The 18558-nt window shown below is 38.4% G+C and overlaps 1 protein-coding gene across 1 annotated transcript in view; it reads right to left on the bottom strand.

Moving 5' to 3' along the window:
- Positions 1-5232: 5232 nt before the first annotated feature.
- Positions 5233-18558, bottom strand: part of LOC144242001 (syntaxin-binding protein 5-like) — a 258927-nt gene continuing 245601 nt past the window's right edge. The window contains exons 18-19 of the mRNA XM_077776752.1: positions 7553-7604; positions 5233-5445 (exon numbers count right to left, since the gene is read on the bottom strand). Of these exons, the coding sequence (XP_077632878.1) occupies positions 5233-5445; positions 7553-7604 (265 nt within the window). The remainder of the gene's footprint in view (positions 5446-7552; positions 7605-18558) is intronic.

Below are 18558 nucleotides of genomic sequence, written 5' to 3' on the forward strand. Positions count from 1 at the left end.
CCTAGAAGAAAAGGAGGAAAATCTGACCAAGGGAAAGAAATGAGTTTTATTTTTGACTGACTGATGTGAAGTTATGGAGGGTCATCTAGGAAGACTTGTCTCAAAGATATTTAGAAATATTCATTTTTGGGACGCCTGGGTGGCTCAGTCCACGAAACGTCCGACTCTGGCTCAGGTCGTGATCTAGCAGTTCATGGGTTCCAGCCCCGCGTTGGGCCCTGTGCTGGCAGCTCAGAGCTTGGAGCCTACTTCGGATTCTGTGTTTCCCTCTCTTTCTGTCTTTAGCTCCCCCAAAAGAATAAATAGACATTTAAATCCTTAAGAAAAAAAGAAATATACATTGTCTTCATGACACTTGAGATTTTGAAATTGTTTTAATGTTTTAATGTCTGTCTTTCTTCCTTAGGATAAGGCTCCTTGAAGGAAAAGCCTATTTCTGAGTGTTTACTTCAGCCCTGCATCACCAGGACTGGGCATGGTGCCTGGCACAAAGGAGGTTCTCAACTAATTTTACTGAATGAAAAAAAAAAGGACAGATGCATCAGTGAGAATGGTTGAGAGAGAGAGAGAACAGAAAAGCTGGGGGCGGAAAAGGGAACATTTTTAAGTTTAAAAAATATTTGTTGAAGGAACACATGAATGAATTCATATAGGCATGGTTTCTTTTTTCACACAAACGAAAATGCAATAATAGTTAACATGAATCCATTCTGACATGATAAGCAGTACTGAATTCTGGTCTTCATTTGCAACATCACCTGAACCTAAAATCAAAATAAATTTGTATTATTCTTAGATAGAACCAGAAATCTAAATTTTAAAGTGCTGATAAAATGGAATGTAGCCCAAGGCATGATGAGGCAGGTGTTTTGATGAACTGAGTGCCATGACTCAGCACGTTTTCCAGCATTCGGGATACAGGTACGTGAGGCTAGGTGCTGAGGTACTTGCCCACACAACATCCCCAAGTCCAGCAGCTCTTCTCTGCCTTGAGCCCTTACTGTGGCCACCAGGATGCTTCCTCTGCCCTCGTTTCTTGCTGATAGAACAGGGAAGCTGGACTTGGTGGAAAGAGAACCGACTCCAGGTCTGAGGACTTGGGGCCAAGTGCCTGCTCTGCCCCAAACCAACTGAGCATCCTTGGATAAGCCAGTGCTTTGTCCTCAGTGTCCCACTCCACTAATGGAGGGCTAACAAGACTCTCAGTTCCCATCCAGCACCAAAGTCCTCTGCCTCTGTGAGAGGCCAGATGAGCAGCCAAGCGCCCCTCCTCTCCTTCCTCCTCTGGGGATCGATGCCAATGTCTAACCCAATGGATTTAGTCAGGAAGCACCTGACTGCTTGAATCATAGAAACCAAGTAAAAAGAGCCAGATTTTGCTCCAAATGGTGACCTTCCTCATTGAGGTCCCCAAAACAGATTCCTAGGGAAAGAAAGTCCTTCTAAGTAAGGCTGATCCACACGGGGCACAATGACTTCACAAAACCTTTACCCCAAGCACTAATTCTACCTGAAGTTGAATACCAATGAACACAGGTTCCTGGAAGACCTGAGTTACTGTGGACCATGGGAAACAGGAAGCCACCCCACCTCCGCAGCTCCCAGCAAAGTGGGATTAAGCTGGGGCGGGGGGGGAGGTGCGGCAGACAACAACTAGGATTCAGCACTCAACGCTACAGAAACGGTCATCTCCTTAGAGACGCTTTCATCACTCTTTCTTTTCCCTCCATTAAACAGATTCCCTACCAGGTTTTTCTCAGTAATATTTGGGAGACTATAAAATTCAGTCCTTACTCACTTTTCATGGAGCATTTAAGGACACTGTTCTGAGCACTCTACATGCATTAAATTCCTAAACCACAGGGTAGGTACCTACCTGTTACTCCCCTTATTTGTGTCTGAGGAAACTGAGGCCCAGCACAGTTAGGGAGTCAACAGTCTGAGCTCCACACTCACAGTGGTCAACAGCCCTGACTGGTCCCTACCCTTGAGGAGCTGACTTTTCCAGAATAGGGAGCCAAAAAATGGGCAAAAAAACAAACACGATACTTTCAGGAACAAATAACAGTGGTGAAGAAATCAAATGTAGGAGACTGGTCCATCTTGTCTCAGGTTTACATAATGGGTCCCAGAGCCAGACTCTGGGTTCCCATGTTATTCTTCTCAAAGGCACTTATTTGCCATTTCCAAGCTGGCTCCTTTGGGGGAACTGGAGAATTTTTACACACAAGATAACATAGAAAAGAAGAATTATTAAAAACTGTCCTTCTAAAAACTTTTGGCAAATAAATAAGAAGAAGAAGATGAATGAGAATCCTCTTATCTGTATTTTGCTTAAACCCTGTACTTTTCTTAAGATGCAGTCTGAGGGGTAGGATTTCTGGTTCTAAGGTTATGCAAAAAAAAAAAGTTATCCAAAATACAAATCTTGTTACTATGAAATTATTCCCACAAAGATTGTACCTATGCAAACTTTTGCCAGCTCCACTGCCAATTTCAGAGTATTAATCATTACTCTGAGGAATTTTTGAGTTTGGTGGGACAAACATGGCATCTTGTCGCTGCTTTCCTTTGCATTTCTTTAATTATTAATAGAGTTTTTAAATCCTTATTTTAAATAATTTTTCTATGACTTTAAGAGAGAATTTGTAAACTCGGTGAGTAGGGCATTCATACAAGACATAAGCACTGCATATTTCTAACTTAATCACTATACCATTAAGAAGAGCTCTGCACAGTGTATCTGGAAATGGGCTTTTGTCTGAGAGACAGAGAGGAATGTGTGTGGTTCATTTCCAAATCAGAAGCCACAAGTCCAGGCAGAGTGGTGTCCTGGAAGCCAGTACCACCTCCACATCCCCACCTCTCCTGGGTAAGGACCTTGCCAAACGGCTCCCCTTTGCTCCTAGCAGTTCCCATCCTAAATCTTTACAGCACTGTAAAGTTTTGGGTTTTTTTTAACTTATTTATTTAAATTCAAGTTAGTTAACTTACAGTATGGTATTGGTTTCAGGAGTAGAACCCAGTGATTCATCACTTACATAGAACACCCAGTGCTCATCCCAACAAGTACCCTCCTATTTTTTAAATTTTCTTTTAATGTTTTATTTATTTTTGAGAGAGAGATGGAGACACAGTGAGCAGGGGAAGGTCAGAGAGAGAGGGAGATACAGAATCCAAAGACAGTCTCCAGGCTCTGAGCTAGCTGTCAGCACAAAGCCCGACACAGGGCTCGAACCCAGAAACAATGAGATCATGACCTGAGCCGAAGTTGGATGCTTAACCGACAGAGCCACCCAGGGGCCCCAACAAGTACCCTCCTTAGTGCCCATCACCCATTTAGCCCATTCCCCCACCCCACACCTGTCCAGCAAGCCTCAGTTTGTTCTCTGTAGTTAAGAGTCTCTTACGGTTTGGGGCACCTGGGTGGCTCACTCAGTTAAGCACCCGACTTCAGCTTAGGTCATGATCTTGTGGTTCATGAGTTTGGGCCCTGCATCGGGCTCTGTGCTGACAGCTTAGAGCCTGAAGCCTGCCTCGGATTCTGTGTCTCCGTTTCTCTCTGACCCTTCCCCACTCACGCTCCGTCTCTCTCTCTCAAAATAAATAAAAACATTAAAAAAAGAGAACCTTTTATGGTTTGCCTTCCTCTTGGTTTTTATCTTATTTTTCCTTTCTTTCCCCTATGTTCATCTGTTGAAAGCACTGTAAAGTTTAAGAAAAGAGAAACAAGAAGCAGTTCTCCAGGGTTTTTTTTCTTTTTTTTTGGTGGCTAATTTAAGTTGTAGTGACACAAAAATACTTTTCTCTTGAATAGCCTTTAAGATTCATTTTAAAAACAGCAGTGGCCACCTTGAGACATATTTATTGTAAGTTTTCAGTACTCTACCAGTGGGGGTACAAAGAAAAATACTAAAATAACTACTTATAAAGCTCAAATGAATTTAATTAGACTGCTAAAGATGAAAAAAAATCCTAAATTATAAGCCACCATAGACATGATTAATTACATTTACATTATGCACAAAGCACAAGAAGGAAACCACCCCACGGCTCGTTCTTCCCAGATTCAGAGGTATGTGTTGTCGCCAGCAAGGCAGCTCCCGGTGGAGACAGACAGAGAGCCAGCGGCTACAATCAGAGCAGCAAGTTGGATCACGAAGAGCCCCTAAGGCCTCCGCAGCCTCCTGACCACGCGGCCACCCTGCTGTTTTGGAGCGGGTCCTGAGGTCCCTCCCCTTGGTGTTCTCCAGCCAGATTCCAAGTTCTCCCTGATGCCAGGACTAGCCCTTCCTCACCCCCTCATACCCCTTGCCGACCCATGACACCCCACTGTTTTTGATCTGTCCTGCCCCGCTTGTAAGAGGCATTACAAGTCATTGTAATAGGTGCTCACTAAGTACCGAAGGAGTGAATAAGCACCAGGCAAGTAAGTGATTTCTCCCTCAGGAGATGAAGATGACAGACACATCAAGATGTCCACGGCATGTTAAGTGGAAAAAAACTGGATCTTCAAACAGTGTGGAAAGAAGATAATCTGATTTTTTTAAGTTTATTTATTTATTTTGTTAGAGAGACAGATAGAGCAAGAGAGCACAGGGGGAAGGGGCAGAGAGAGAGGGAGAGAGAGAGGCCCAATCAGGCTCCATGCTGTCAGCTCGGAGCCCTGATGGAAGACTGAACATGAGGAACTAGGGTGCCCAGGGCTTGTGGGTCATGACACAAGACCCAAGGACAGACTTATTCATAGTAGAAAGAGGGCTGCATCACCCAAGAATTTTATGAACCTCAGACACACTTGATGATCCTGTGGGAACTGCATTCTGCCAGCGGGTGCCTAAGGTTGAAAGACTTCTCACATCAAAGAAGAGGTATACAATGAATGGGTGGTTTGAAGCTTGATTGCCATTTTTAATTATATCGTACTGGAATTCAATTGGTCAGTCTGGACTCATAGGTCCCTAAGGAGAATCGTAAAATATGAGGAAAATAACAAATAAGAGAGCCAGCATGTGAAAAATGATGACACATACTCCACAGGAGGAAAATTAGAAAGAAATATACCACAATAGTCAGGGAAAGCTGCTGTAACAAAGAGGTTTATCAATATAATGACCTGAAAAACAGAATTGTATTTCTCTCTCATATAACAGTGTCAAGGTGAAAGTGAGTGGCACAGCAGGTGGGCACCTCTCTGCATGATGTGCTCCCATCTGCCCCCTGACACTGCCATCACAAACATGGTGGACATTGGGTGGCCGCACATGCAGATTCCAGCCAGCAGGAAGGGGAATGAGGGCAGCGGACTCGCCCTCGCTGCCACGCCAAGCCCATGAATGGCCCACATTGCCTCTTCTCATGTTCCACAAGTGATAACTGCATCACCTGCCGGGGAGGCTGGGACGGGCTGTCCACCTGAGCAGCTGAGGCCTGACTCTCATTCCACTACTGCAGAAGAAGACAGAATGGCTTTCGGTGGACCATCTGAGGTGTCTGTCACATGCACCAAAACTCTCATGTGTCTATCACTGTGAAGTTGGCTTATGGGTATTTTTATTTTATTTTTTGTGTAAGTATCTGAATTTTTACTGAAATTTTCACATTGCCCTCAGATGGTATACAAAATAACAGTCATGGATGGAATAATCTGGGATTCTGGTGTCAGACTGTCTGGATGCAAATCAGCCTTACTAAATGGATGACCTTGGACCAATGCCTTCTCCATGACTGGTGTTTTCTTCAACTGTGTCCTGGGAGCAATAGAGCCCACCTCGATGGCAGTGTGAGCACTGAAGGAGCTAAGACCTACAATTTGCATAGCCTCAAGGCCTGGTGCACGGTGACTAAGGTAGGACAGCACTGGGCATTGCTAGTGTCACATGGTGATTATGGTGAACTGCTAGCATCAGGCTGCCTCACCTACGGGTCTCAATTGTGCTGGGAGCATCTCTGAAGTGAGCCTTCTTTACCTTCCCTCTCCTCCCTTGTCCTTAGCTCCTTCATCAAACCCATGCATTCACTGAACACTGGAGGCTCCTCTCTTTCCTCTGTCCCTCTGTCTTCATACCCACCCTCTAACTCCACTATCTCCTCACCTCCCTGCAGATTTCTAAGACTAGGGAGCACTCAAGGGTCCCACTTGCAGGCAGAAGTGGTGACTGACCCTCAGGTCTCTGAGTTATTGAGATATGAGCACAAGAGTGAAATGGTGCTCCCTGAGCATCCCTGGGACCTCCTGGAGGGATGCTGACCCCCCACCCCCCCCCCCGCCACTGGTCTCCTTCCTGCACCCCAGCTAGTGGCCTGGAACCCCCTCTCCTATATTATCTTCATTCTCCTTTCTTCATCCCCTCCTTTCCTCCTTACACCCAAACATGTGCAAGCTTGGGTGAGCACAAGTTGAGGATCCTTTTAAACAGCTCATTAAAACTATTAAAAGCAGAGAACTGACCTTGGGAAATGATTGTGCAATAGCTTCTTTAGATTGCTTGGGGGAAAAAAAGTTAGAAAGCCTGGCTGTCTTACTACTGATTTCTCAGGGCTCTCCATACAGGCTTCTAAATTTGGATCTCAAGAATTATTGAGCTTTGACTGGGAAAAAACAAAAGAATCTGAAGTCCTGCCAGAGCCCAGAGTAATTCTCCAGCTCTTTCTCCCAGAGCTCTTAGAGAGGGAAGGACCTGGTTTGTCCATCTGGGGGATGGAGGGTCACTGTTATAGAGTATTTGTTGGGGCGTCAGGAGCATGGACAGATTGGGGGTTCCCTATAAACTGTCCTCTCTTTCCAGCACTGAAATGAATTTTTGCAGGCACTCATAACTGATAGATAGGGAGTGAGAGGTGGACAAAACACCAAAACCCCATCTGGTAAAGACAAACAAACGATTCAAAACACATTTCAAAGGCAAAGGTGCAGAACAGTTGTTTGTTCTTCTCCTAAAAGGTCTGTGTGTCGGGGGTGGGGGTCTGGCACACACACACACACAGAAAGAAGCCCACATGTGTTTGAGACTCCAGGTCTGGCCTGGCAAGTGTGGCAATGAGGGCCTGGAGCGAGGGTCAGAAGGCTGGGTTCTAGACACAGCCTGGCCCCCGCTCAGAGAAAGGCAAAGGGAGGTCTCCTCCCATCCACACCTCCCAGAGATCAGGAGAGAATGAATGCTGGTCCTCTAAGAGTCCTTCACTTCTAGCAGTCCACGGGGCTCCCAGGCTCAGATTCTGTGGGCATTTCCTGAGCACCCACTGTGCGTCAGGCACCATCCCAACTGTGCCCTCTGGCCCTCCTCTACTCATTTCATTTCACCTCACAGCACTCCTTGGAGGAAGAAGGCCCATTTTCCAGAGGAGGGGACTGGGACTTAGCAGGGTAAGGGCCTTGCCCCGAACCACAGGCCATGAAGCAACATCGCCAGAGCTCAAACCCACCTGTCTGGAGGCTGGACCTGCACGTATGTGCTGGGCAGGCTGGCATGCGTGCATGCACACATGTGTGATAATAGGAGGAGGCTTGACTTTCTTTCATTGTGGCTACCTAGTCCTATGCCTCCCTCACCTCCTCCTTAGCTCCATCCTCATTGCATCCCCCAGACCCAGCCTGGTGCTGTCTGAAGATAGAAGACAAAGAAACTGAAGAAATCCCTTTAGCACCTTGAAGCAAGCACGGAATTTTTTTTCTCTAATTTCCCAGCTCTGACCAAAATCCATGTTGTGGAGGACCCAGCTGGCATGGGCTAGAGGGGCTGCATCTTATCGCGGCTCCCACCCTGGCTGGCAGAGCCCCTGAGAGGACCTGAGACCAGCCTCCCTCTGAAGAATGGCCAGAGCCAGTCCCCACGTTCACTCGCTGGAGTACAATGTAAGGCTAAAACGAGGTATCTTATGTGGATAGTGAAGTGTGCAAAGCGGTACTTTAGGAATCAAAAGGCACAGGACAGAAGGACACTCACTTAGAAGTCTGTTTGCATTTCTGAATTGGTTCCTCTCTTCCCGAATCCATTCTTGTCTTATTTTCATTTCTTCTCAAAAAAAAAAAAAAAAAAAAAAAAAAAACAAAAGAAAAAAAAAAGCAGATACAGTAGTATCATTTTAGCAGTGGGGACACATTTAGTCATAAACTAATAGCTCTTCTGAACTCCACCTTTAAAAAAGCTTAGAAATATTATTCTAAGGAACATAACTGCCTTCCAGAAAAATAACCAACACTATTAAAAAGAATTCAACAAAATACTATATAAAAAATAGCACGCATATAAGAAATTCAAAAAACATGACTACTAAACATAGGAAAAAATAAATCAACAGAAACATACCTAGAGATTAAATAAATGATAAAAGTAGCAAAGATATTAAAAATGCTTAAAAATATATATTCCAGATATTTAAGAAGGTGGAGAAAAACATATTCTAGAGTTATAGGAATCAAGACAGGCTGGTATTAAAGTAAAGATAAAAATAAATTTTAATGAAACAAGAGTGGCCATAAACAACCACACACATAAATGGTCAACTGATATTTGACAAAAGTGCTATAGGAATTCAGAGGAGAGATACCCTTCAATAAATGATATGAAATAATTAGATATCTATAAGTAAAAAATTGACTCTTAAAATTTTACCTTCCATAGTACAGAAAAATTAACTTAATAAGACAACTTGATTTCAAAAAATAGGCAAAAGATTTGAACAGATATTTCACCAAACAAGATGTACAAATGTGAGAGGCACTTAAAAGATGCCAAGCATCATTAGTCACCAGAAATATATAAATTAAAACCACTGATTCCACCAGACTAGATAAAATTAAAAAGATTGGTAATGTCAAGAATTAATGACTAATGTGGAAAACCTGAATATGTAGAAAAAAATGCATTGTTTTTGGAAATACAAATAATACAACTTCTTTAAAAAATAGTTTATCTTATAAACATACATAGTTAACCTTCAACAACACAGGGCTTAAAGGTGCCTACCCTCACACAGTCAAAATCCATGTATAACTTTTAACTTCCCCCAAACTTAACTATTAATAGCCTACAGTTGACTGGAAGCCTTACTGGTAACACAGTCAATGAACATATATATTGTATATGTCTTATATGTTATATTCTTACAATAAAATAATCTAAAGAAAAAGATGTTACTAAGAAAATCATAAGAGAAAATATATTTACATAATTGTATTGAAAAAAATCCATGTATGAGTGGAACCCATGTAGTTCAAACTTGTGTCATTCAAGGGTCAACTAAATTCACCATATGACCCAGTCATTCTATTCTTTCTTACCCAAGAAAAAGTAAACAAATGTTACACAAATATTACACATTAATAGCAAATTTATTCATGAAAGCCTCAAACTGGAGACAACTGAAATTTCCATCAAGTGGTGAATGTATAAATACATTTTTGTACATCCACGTAATGGATAATTACCAATGAAAGGAACAAGCCACAGATACATACACAATATGGATGAAACATAAAAGGATTATGCTAAGTGAATGAAAACAAACACAAAACTATTTTTATGGTTTATGACTCTATATAAAATTAGAGTAAATGCAGTCATTGTAAGGGCTGGAGGAAGACGTAAAAATTGAATGAAGGAAGCATGAAGGAATCTTGTGAGGTGATTGATACCTTTTTACATAGTTTGTTGGTGGTTCCATGACTTATAATTGTCTTGCATGTTTGTCAAAACTCATATTTCATGCTTAAAATTGGTGATTTTTATTTTATATTCATACTTCAATAAAACATTTGTAATACTAATAAATATTTAGTTAACTAAATTACTACCAAAAAGACAGTCTGAGAGAATTACACAGAGTTATAGTTTCTGGTCCCTAAGAATGTTCTGGAGAGAAAGAGAACAATAGAGAAAAAAATTTTAAATCTTGGATATTTTAGTTAACCTACCTGAAAGAGAAAATGATTTCATTGTGGGAAGAAAAGGTGAGATTTTTTTCTTCCAATATCTTGTTGGTAAGGAAATTCAAAAGAAAATATCAATCAACAAGAACATATTTTCAAGATTTAGAATTTATAATAAAAATAATTTTTATTAATCTCATCTTTGTTTCTTTAATTGCTCAACATCTATCTTAAATCTGCTTTATATCAAAATTAGCTCCTAAATTGTCTAAGAGTTAATTAGCTTTTCTATTTTATAAGTACAAAATATATTTGTAGATAGAAATTAATAAAAGTCCACATTACAAAGTCCTTTAAAATCCTNTTTATAAATTAGGCATTTATAAACAATGTTAATTTATGGATATATAGAAATATAAAAAAATAAAATATTTAAAAAATATATTTCTTTTTCATATCTTTAAATATGGCGATGCTTTAAGAAATTGCTTTGTAAAAGTAGCAACTCAGAAAAATAGGTTTAAATATGAGTTTGTTCAATGGCTTTGGGGGAAAAAAAAACAAAATTTTGCTTCTAAATGCCTTGTAAGTTTTGTTACTGCTATAAGCTTAGGATAAAAAGCTCGGATAACCTTTGTAGTCAAATACAAATACATTTTAGGAAATTATTGATTTAATAATTCTGTCTTAAAAATAGCTTTGTTTTTTTCCCCCTGATATACCACCATGTAAAAATAATGATAAGACTATGTTTTTTAATTTAAATTTTTTAAATTTTAAAGGAAAATTTAAATTAATTATACTTAAATAGAGTTAAAAGTTCAGTTCCTAGTTATGCTAGCTTCATTTTAGGTGTTCGTTGTGATTAGCAGTAATATATTGGACTGCTCAGATTATAATACATTTCTATCACTGCAGAAAGACTTATTGCACAGTTCTGTTGTAGGTTATGCATATCTTAAAACCTAAAACCTAAATTAAAAGTCTAATTTAATTTCTTAACTGTCCCATATTAACTTTCTTGTGCAAAGAAATTATTTTAATATTAATAATTCTGTTTAAACAATTATTATAGATAATACATGAATAAAATGGATTATTGTTTAACTGAAGTACAGTTGACATACAATGTCATATTAGTTTCAAGTGTACACCATAGTGATTTAACAATACTATACATTACACAGTGCATACCATGATATGTGTAGTTATTATGTGTCAATATACAAAATCATTACAATATTATTGCCTGCATTCCCTATGCTGTACTTTTCCTCCCGGTGATTTATTTATTTTATAACTGGAAGTTTGCACCCATTAATCCCATTCACCTATTTTGCTCCACCTATCAACACCCTTTCCTCTGGCAATTACCAGTTTTTGTCATTGTATTTATAATTGTTTCTGTTTTTTTGTTTGTTCATTCAATTTGTTTTTTAGATTCTACACATAAGTGAAATCATTTGGTATTTGTCTTTCTCAAACTTATTTCACCCTCTAGTTCCATCCATGTTGTCCCAAAGAGCAAGACCTCATTCTTTTTCATGGCTGAGTAACATTCCATTGTGTATGTGTGTATGATGTGTGTCACATCTTCTTTGTCCATTCATCTAATGATGGACACTTTAGAGTGCTTCCATATCTTGTCTATTTTAAATGATGCTGCAATAACCTTAGAGGTACATATATATTTTTGAATTAGTATTTTTATTTTCATTACCTTTAGATAAATATTCAGCAGTGTAATTACAGGATCATATGGTGTTTCTAATTTTAATTATTTGAGGAACCTACATGCTGTTTTCCACAGTAGCCACACCAAATTGCATTAACAGCAACAGTGCACAAGGGCTCCCTTTTCTGCACATCCTCGCCAACACTTGTTATTTCTTGGCTTTTTGGTACGACATTCTGACAGGAGTGAAGCAATATCTCATTTTGGTTTTGATTTGCATTTCACTGATGATTAGTGCTATTGAACATCTAATTATGTGTTTGTTGGCCATCTTTGGAAAAACATCTTTTCAGGTCCTCTGCCCATTTTTAAATTGGATTCGTTCCTATTGAGTTATGTAAGTTCTTTATGTGTTTTGGAAATTAACCCCTTATCAGATACATCATTTGGAAATATCTTTTCCCATTCAGTAAGTTGTCTTTCAGTTTTGTTGATGGTTTCCTTTCATTTGCAAAAGTTTTTTACTTTGGTGTAATCCCAATAGTTTATTTTTGCTTTTCCTTCCCTTTCATGAGAAGACTTATCCAGAAAAATGTTGCTAAGGTTGATAACAAAGAAATTACTGCCTTTGTTTTCATCTAGGAATTTTATAGTTTCAGGTCTCACATTGAGGTCTTTAATCCATTTAAGTTTATTTTTGTGTATGGTGTAGGAAAGTCATTCAGTTTTATTCTTTCCCATTTAGCCATCCAATTTTCCTAATAACATTTTTTGGAGAAATTTTCTTTTCCTCACTGTGTATTCTTGCCTCCTTTATTACAGATTAGTTGACCATATAAGTATGGGTTTATTTTTGGGCTCTCTATCCTCTTCTGTTGGTCAATGTGTCTATTTCTATTACATGTACCATATTGTTTTGACTATTATAGCTTTTATATTATATCTTGAAAACTAGAACTGTGATACTTTGAAGCTTTGTTCTTTTTTAAGACTTCTTTGACTATTGGGGGTCTCTTGTGCTTACATACAAATTTTACGAGGACATGTTCGAATTCCTGGTGTTTTGATAGGAATTACATTGAATATGTAGATTACTTTGGGTAGTATGGACATTTTAATGATATTAACACTTCTAGTCCATGAGTCAATTCCACTTCAAGTCAAATCCACTTCAATTTCTTTTATCAGTGTCTTATTGTTCTCAGAATACAAATGTTTTACCTCCTTGGTTAAATTATTCTTTGTATTCTCTGGTATTTTATTCTTTTTCATGCAGTTGCAAATGGGATTGTTTTCTTAATTTCTCTTTCTGCTACTTTGCTATTAGTATACAGAACTGCAACAAATTTCTGTGTATTAATTTAGTTTCTTACAACTTAATTCATTTATCTACTCTAGTCATTTTAAAATTTTTTTATTAATGTTTTTTATTTATTTCTGAGAGAGAGAGAGAGACAGCATGAGCAGGGGAGGGTCAGAGAGACAGGGAGACACAGAATCTGAAACAGGCTCCAGACTCTGAGCACAGAGTCCTACGCAGGGCTCAAACCCACATACCATGAGATCATGACCTGAGCCGAAGTCGGCCGCTCAACTTACTGAGCTCACCCAGGTGCCCCTACTCAAGTTTATTTTTTTTTAATTTTTTAATTTTTTAAATTTATTTCAGAGAGAGAGAGAGAGGCAGCATGAGCTGGAGAGGGTCAGAGAGAGACAGAGGGAGATACAGAATCTGAAGTAGGCTCCAGGCTCTGAGCTAGTTGTCAGAACAGAGCCCAAAGCGGGGCTCGAACCCACAAACCATGAGATCATGACCTGAGCCGAAGTCTGAGGCTCAACCGACTGAGCCACCCAGGCGCCCCTACTCTAGTTGTTTTTAATGAGTTTTTAGGGTTTTTGTTTTCTGAGAATGAGAGAGCATGAGTGGAGGAGGGGAAAAAGGAGAGGGAAAGTGAGAATTCTAAGCAGGATCCATGCCCAGCAGAGCCCCAGGTGGAGCTTGATCTCATGACCATAAGATCATGACCTGAGCCAAAATCAAGAGTTAGATGCTTAACCAGCTGAGTCATCCAGGCACCCCTTGGGTTTTCTACATACAATAGCATATCATCTCTAAATAGTGAAAGTTTTACTTCTTCCCAATTTGAATGTCTTTTTTCTTTTTCTTGTCTGATTGCTGCAGCTAGGACTTCCAGTACTATGTTGAATAAAAGTAGTGAGAGTGGACATCCTTGTCTTGTTCCAAATCTTAGAGGAAAAGCTCTCAGTGTTTGACTGTTAATATAATTTTGGCTGTGTGTTTTCACATATGGCTTTTATTATGTTGAGGTATATTCTCTCTAAACTCACTTTGTTGAGAGTTTTTACCATAAATGAATGTCCTATTTCGTCAAATGTTTTTTCTACATCTATTGAGATAGTCATATGGTTTTTATTCTTCATTTTGTTAATGTGGTATATCAAGTTGATTGATTTGCAAATAATGAACCATCTTTGCACCACAGGAATAAATCTCACTTGATTGTGGTGAATGATCCTTTTAGTGTATTGTTGAAATTTGTTGGCTATTATTTTGTTGAGGAGTTTTGCATCTATGTTTAGCAGGTATATTGGCTTGTAGATTTCTTTTTGGGTAGTGTTTTTTTCTGGTTTTGGTATCAGGATAACGTTGCCCTTAGAGAATGAGTTTGGAAATTTTTCTTCCTCTTCTATTTTTTGTAATAGTTTGAGGAAAAATGGGTATTAACTCTTCTTTAAATGTTTGGTAGAATGCACCTGTGAAACCATCTGGTCTAGACTTATGTTGGCTACTGATTTAATTGCATTACTAGTATCTGGTCCATTCATATTTTCTATTTCTTTCACATTTACACTTCAAATTGTATATTTCTAGGAATTTATCCATTTCTCCTATGTTGTTAATTTACTGGCATACGTTTTTTTGCAGTAGTGTCTTAAAATCCTTGTACTTCTATAGTGTGAATTATTACTTCTCTTTCATTTCTGATTTCATTTGAGTCCTCTCTTTTTTTACGAGGAGTTTTCCTAAGCGTTTATTAATTTTGTTTATCTTTTCAAAGAATCAACTCCTGGTTCCTTCCTTCCTTCCCCATTTATTTCTGCTGTGATCTTTACTATTTCCTTCCTTCTACCAACTTTGGGTTTTGTTTATTCTTCTTTTCCTAGTTCCCTTAGGTGAAGAGTTACATTGTATATTTGAGATTTTTCTTGTTTCTTGTATTGCTATAGATGTTACTTTTAGAGCTGCTTTTGCTGCATCCCAAAGATATTTAACTATTGTGTTTCCATTTTCATTTGTCTCCATTTTTTAATGTCCTCTTTGGTTTCTTTCTTGTCCTACTTGTATAGTAGCAGGTTTTTTAGCCTCTACTTTTTTGTTTTTGTTTCCTCTACTTTTTTGTAATTGATTTTGGTTTCGTACCATTGTGGTCAGAAAAGAAGTTCAGTATGATTTCAATATTCTTAAGTTTAATGAGACTTTTTTATGGTTTAACATGTGATCTATGTTCAACATGTTTTATGTGTACTTGTAATGAATGTGTATTCTGCTGGTTTTAGTTGGTATGTTCTGTACAGTATGTTAGGTCCATCTGGTCTAATGTGTCATTCAAAGCCACTGTTTGCTTTAGATTTTTTGTTTGAATGATTTATCTATTAATATGAATGGGTAGTAAAGTTCCCTATTATTTTTTATTACGGTCAATTTCTCTCTTTAATTATATTAATACTTTGCTTTATATATTTAGGTGCTCTTATGTTGGGTGCATAGATGTTTATAATTATTATGTCCTCTTGTTGGGATTGAGCCTTTTAAAATTATGTAACGCCCTTCTCTTTTATTACAATCTTTGTTTTAAAGTCCATTTCTGATATAAATATTGTGACACCAGTATTTTTACTTCAATTTGCATGGAATATCTTCTTCCATCCCTTCACTTTCAGCCTATGTATATTTTTAGGTCTGAAGTGAGTCTCTAATAGGCACCATATAGATGGGTTTTGTTTTTATATCCATTCAGTCACCATATGTTTTTTGATTGAAGAATTTAGTCCACTTATATTTAACGTAATTATTGCTAGGTATGTACTTATTGCCATTTTGTTATTGGCTTTTATAGTTCATCTCTGTTCCTTTCTTATTTTCTTGCTGTCTTCCCCTCTGAATGATGACTGCATTATGTTTGGATTATTTTATTTTTTGTGTTTCTATTATAGGTTTTTGCTTTGTGTCTACCATGAGGTTAATATATAACATCCCAAGTAAATAGCAGCCTGTATTAAGTTGATGATTGCCTAAGTGCAAACATCCCAAGTAAATAGCAGTCTGTATTAAGTTGATGATTGCCTAAGTGCAAACATGTTTGACAACTACATTTTCATTCTGCCCCTCCACATTTTATGTATATGTCATATTTTATATTTTTTATTTATGTATGCCTTAACTAATTTCAGATATAGTTGATTTCATTACTTTGTCTTTTAACCTTTATACCAGCTTCATAAATGGTTGATCCACTACCCTTTGTGTATGTTTGCTTTTACCTGTGTTTTTTTCTTTCATAATTTTTTTTTTTTTACTTCTAGTTATGGCCTTTTTTTGTCTGCTTAAAGAAGTCACTTTAATATTTCTTATATGGCCAGTTCAGTGGTGGTGAACTCCTTTAACTTTTGTCTGGGAAATTTTATATATTTCTCCTTCAATTCTTAATGATAACTTTGCTCGATACAGTATTCTTGGCGGTATGTTTTTTTTTGCTTTCAGCTCATTGAATGTAACATGCCACTGTCTTCTGGCCTGCAAAGTTTCTGCTAAAAAATTAACTGATAGTCTTATTAAGGTTCCTTTGTACATAACCAGTGACTTTTCTCTTGCTGATTTTAAAATTCTCTGTCTTTAATTTTGAGATTTTAATTATTGTGTTTCTTAATGTGGACCTTTTTGGGTTCATGTTGTTTGGGGTTGTCTCATATTCCTGTATATGAAGGCCTGTTTCCTTCCTCAGGTTAGGGAAGTTTTCAGCAATTATTTCATGAATTAAATTTTTTATGTACTTTTGCCTTTATTTAAAAAAATGTTTGTTTATTTTGAGAGAGAGAGAGAGAGAGAGAGAGAGAGAATATGAGCATGGGAGAGGCAGAGAGAATCCCAAGCAGGCTCCATGCTGTCAGCACAGAGCCTGACAGCTCAGAGCCCACAATCTGTGAGATCACAGCCTGAGGCAAAATCACGAGTCAGAGGTCCCTTAAACTATTCTTCACTTAAAACTTTTTCTTTTTGATGTTCAGCTAAGTGATTTCCAATATCCTGTCTTCTATATTACTAACCTGTACTTCTGCATCATCTTATCTGTTGTTGATTCCCTCAAGTATTTTTCATTTCAATTATTGTATGCTTCAGCTCTGAATGGCTCTTTTTAATATTTTTATCTTTCTGTTGAAGTTCTCACTGTGTTCAGCCATTCTTCTCCCAAGTTTGGTGAACATCTTACTGACTGAAATTCTGAACTCTTTATCAGAGTTTCCTTATCTTAGTTTCATTTAGTTCTTTCTCTGAGGTTTATCAGTTCTTTCATTTGGAACATAACCCTCAATCTCTTCACTTTGTGTGTTTGTTTCTACATATTAGGTAGATCAGCTATATCTCCCAGTTGTGAAGGAAAGGCCTTAAGTAGAAGATTTCCTGTGTGGCCCAGTAGTGCAATCCCCACTGTTCACTAGAACCAGGTGCTCCAGGGTGTCCCCTATATGGGTTACTTCTATTGTGGCTGGGCTGCAACTGCTACAGGTACACTGGTAGATTGCATGGCCCTTGCACAGCTGGATAAGAGGCCTGGCTATAGCTTCTGTCAGTGTGTTGTTGGGGATCCATGCTATAGCCCCTTTGGTTAGCTTCAAGGTTTGGGCATGACCATAGCAGCTACATTGGTGGATGCCCTCCTCCCTCCTGGGGCAGGAGCCACTTTGGAGTCTGTTGGGGCAGGTGGATTGGGTAGAATGGACCCACAGGGGAACACCAGGGTTGGATGAATAATGCTAACCAGGTAGATGGAGAGTATTAGAAATGGTGCCTGCTAGCACCAGGCTAGCTTGATAAAGGAATATGAAAAGTGGTGCCCACATATGCATATATTCCTGGAGAAAGTTGCTACAGATCCTGTCCTTCCAGAATATGCCCTAAAATTAGTCAATAATTCTCCTTCAAGTATGGCCCAGAGTCCTTTTAAACTGCTGCCTCTCTGTTGGGTCTTGGTGCAAATGAGTTTGTATTTGTGTACCAGGCTCTTTATGAGTTGAGTCTTACTTTCCTATAGCCCTGTGGCTCTCTCAGAGTTAAACTCTAATGATATGCAAATCCAGATATTATATATAGCATCTCTTCCACTCCTACCTGTTTCAATGTGGTTTTGCCTTCATATCCTTAGTTGTGTAAGAGCTCTTCTTCTAGTCTTTGGGTCATTCTGAGAGTTGCCCTATGTATAGTAATTTTGGTGTGTCCACTGATAACTTAAACTCAGAATCTTACTACTCTGTCATCTTGATTCTCTCCTTATCTATAAACTATTTTTGTATTTTTTAGATAAAATCACTCTATTATTGGTTTACTTTGTATTCAAGTAAATATGTCTTCAAGTTATTATTTTGTGGGTGGTAATAAATCACTATCCTTTATAGCCCTGGGATACTACACTATTTCACATTTCTCTATACCCTACATAAATAATCCATTAATTAATAGCTCCACAATTGTTCTTTTTGAATGTGTCATGTGTATCATGCCCTGAACCTAAAAGTTAAATTTTATTTCATTTTTGCTTTTATCTTTATTTTTAAGTAAGCTCTACATGCGACATGGAGCTTGAACTCACAGCTCCACGATCAAGAGTTGCATACTCTACCAACTGAGCCAACCAGGCACTCTTAAAAGTTACATTTTATGTGTGTTAATACATTTAATCCTCTCAACATTTTATCCTTTTTTGACAGATATGGA

This window comes from Crocuta crocuta, unplaced genomic scaffold (assembly GCF_008692635.1).
Source record: "Crocuta crocuta isolate KB4526 unplaced genomic scaffold, BGI_CrCroc_1.0 scaffold87, whole genome shotgun sequence".
NCBI classification, from domain to species: domain Eukaryota; kingdom Metazoa; phylum Chordata; class Mammalia; order Carnivora; family Hyaenidae; genus Crocuta; species Crocuta crocuta.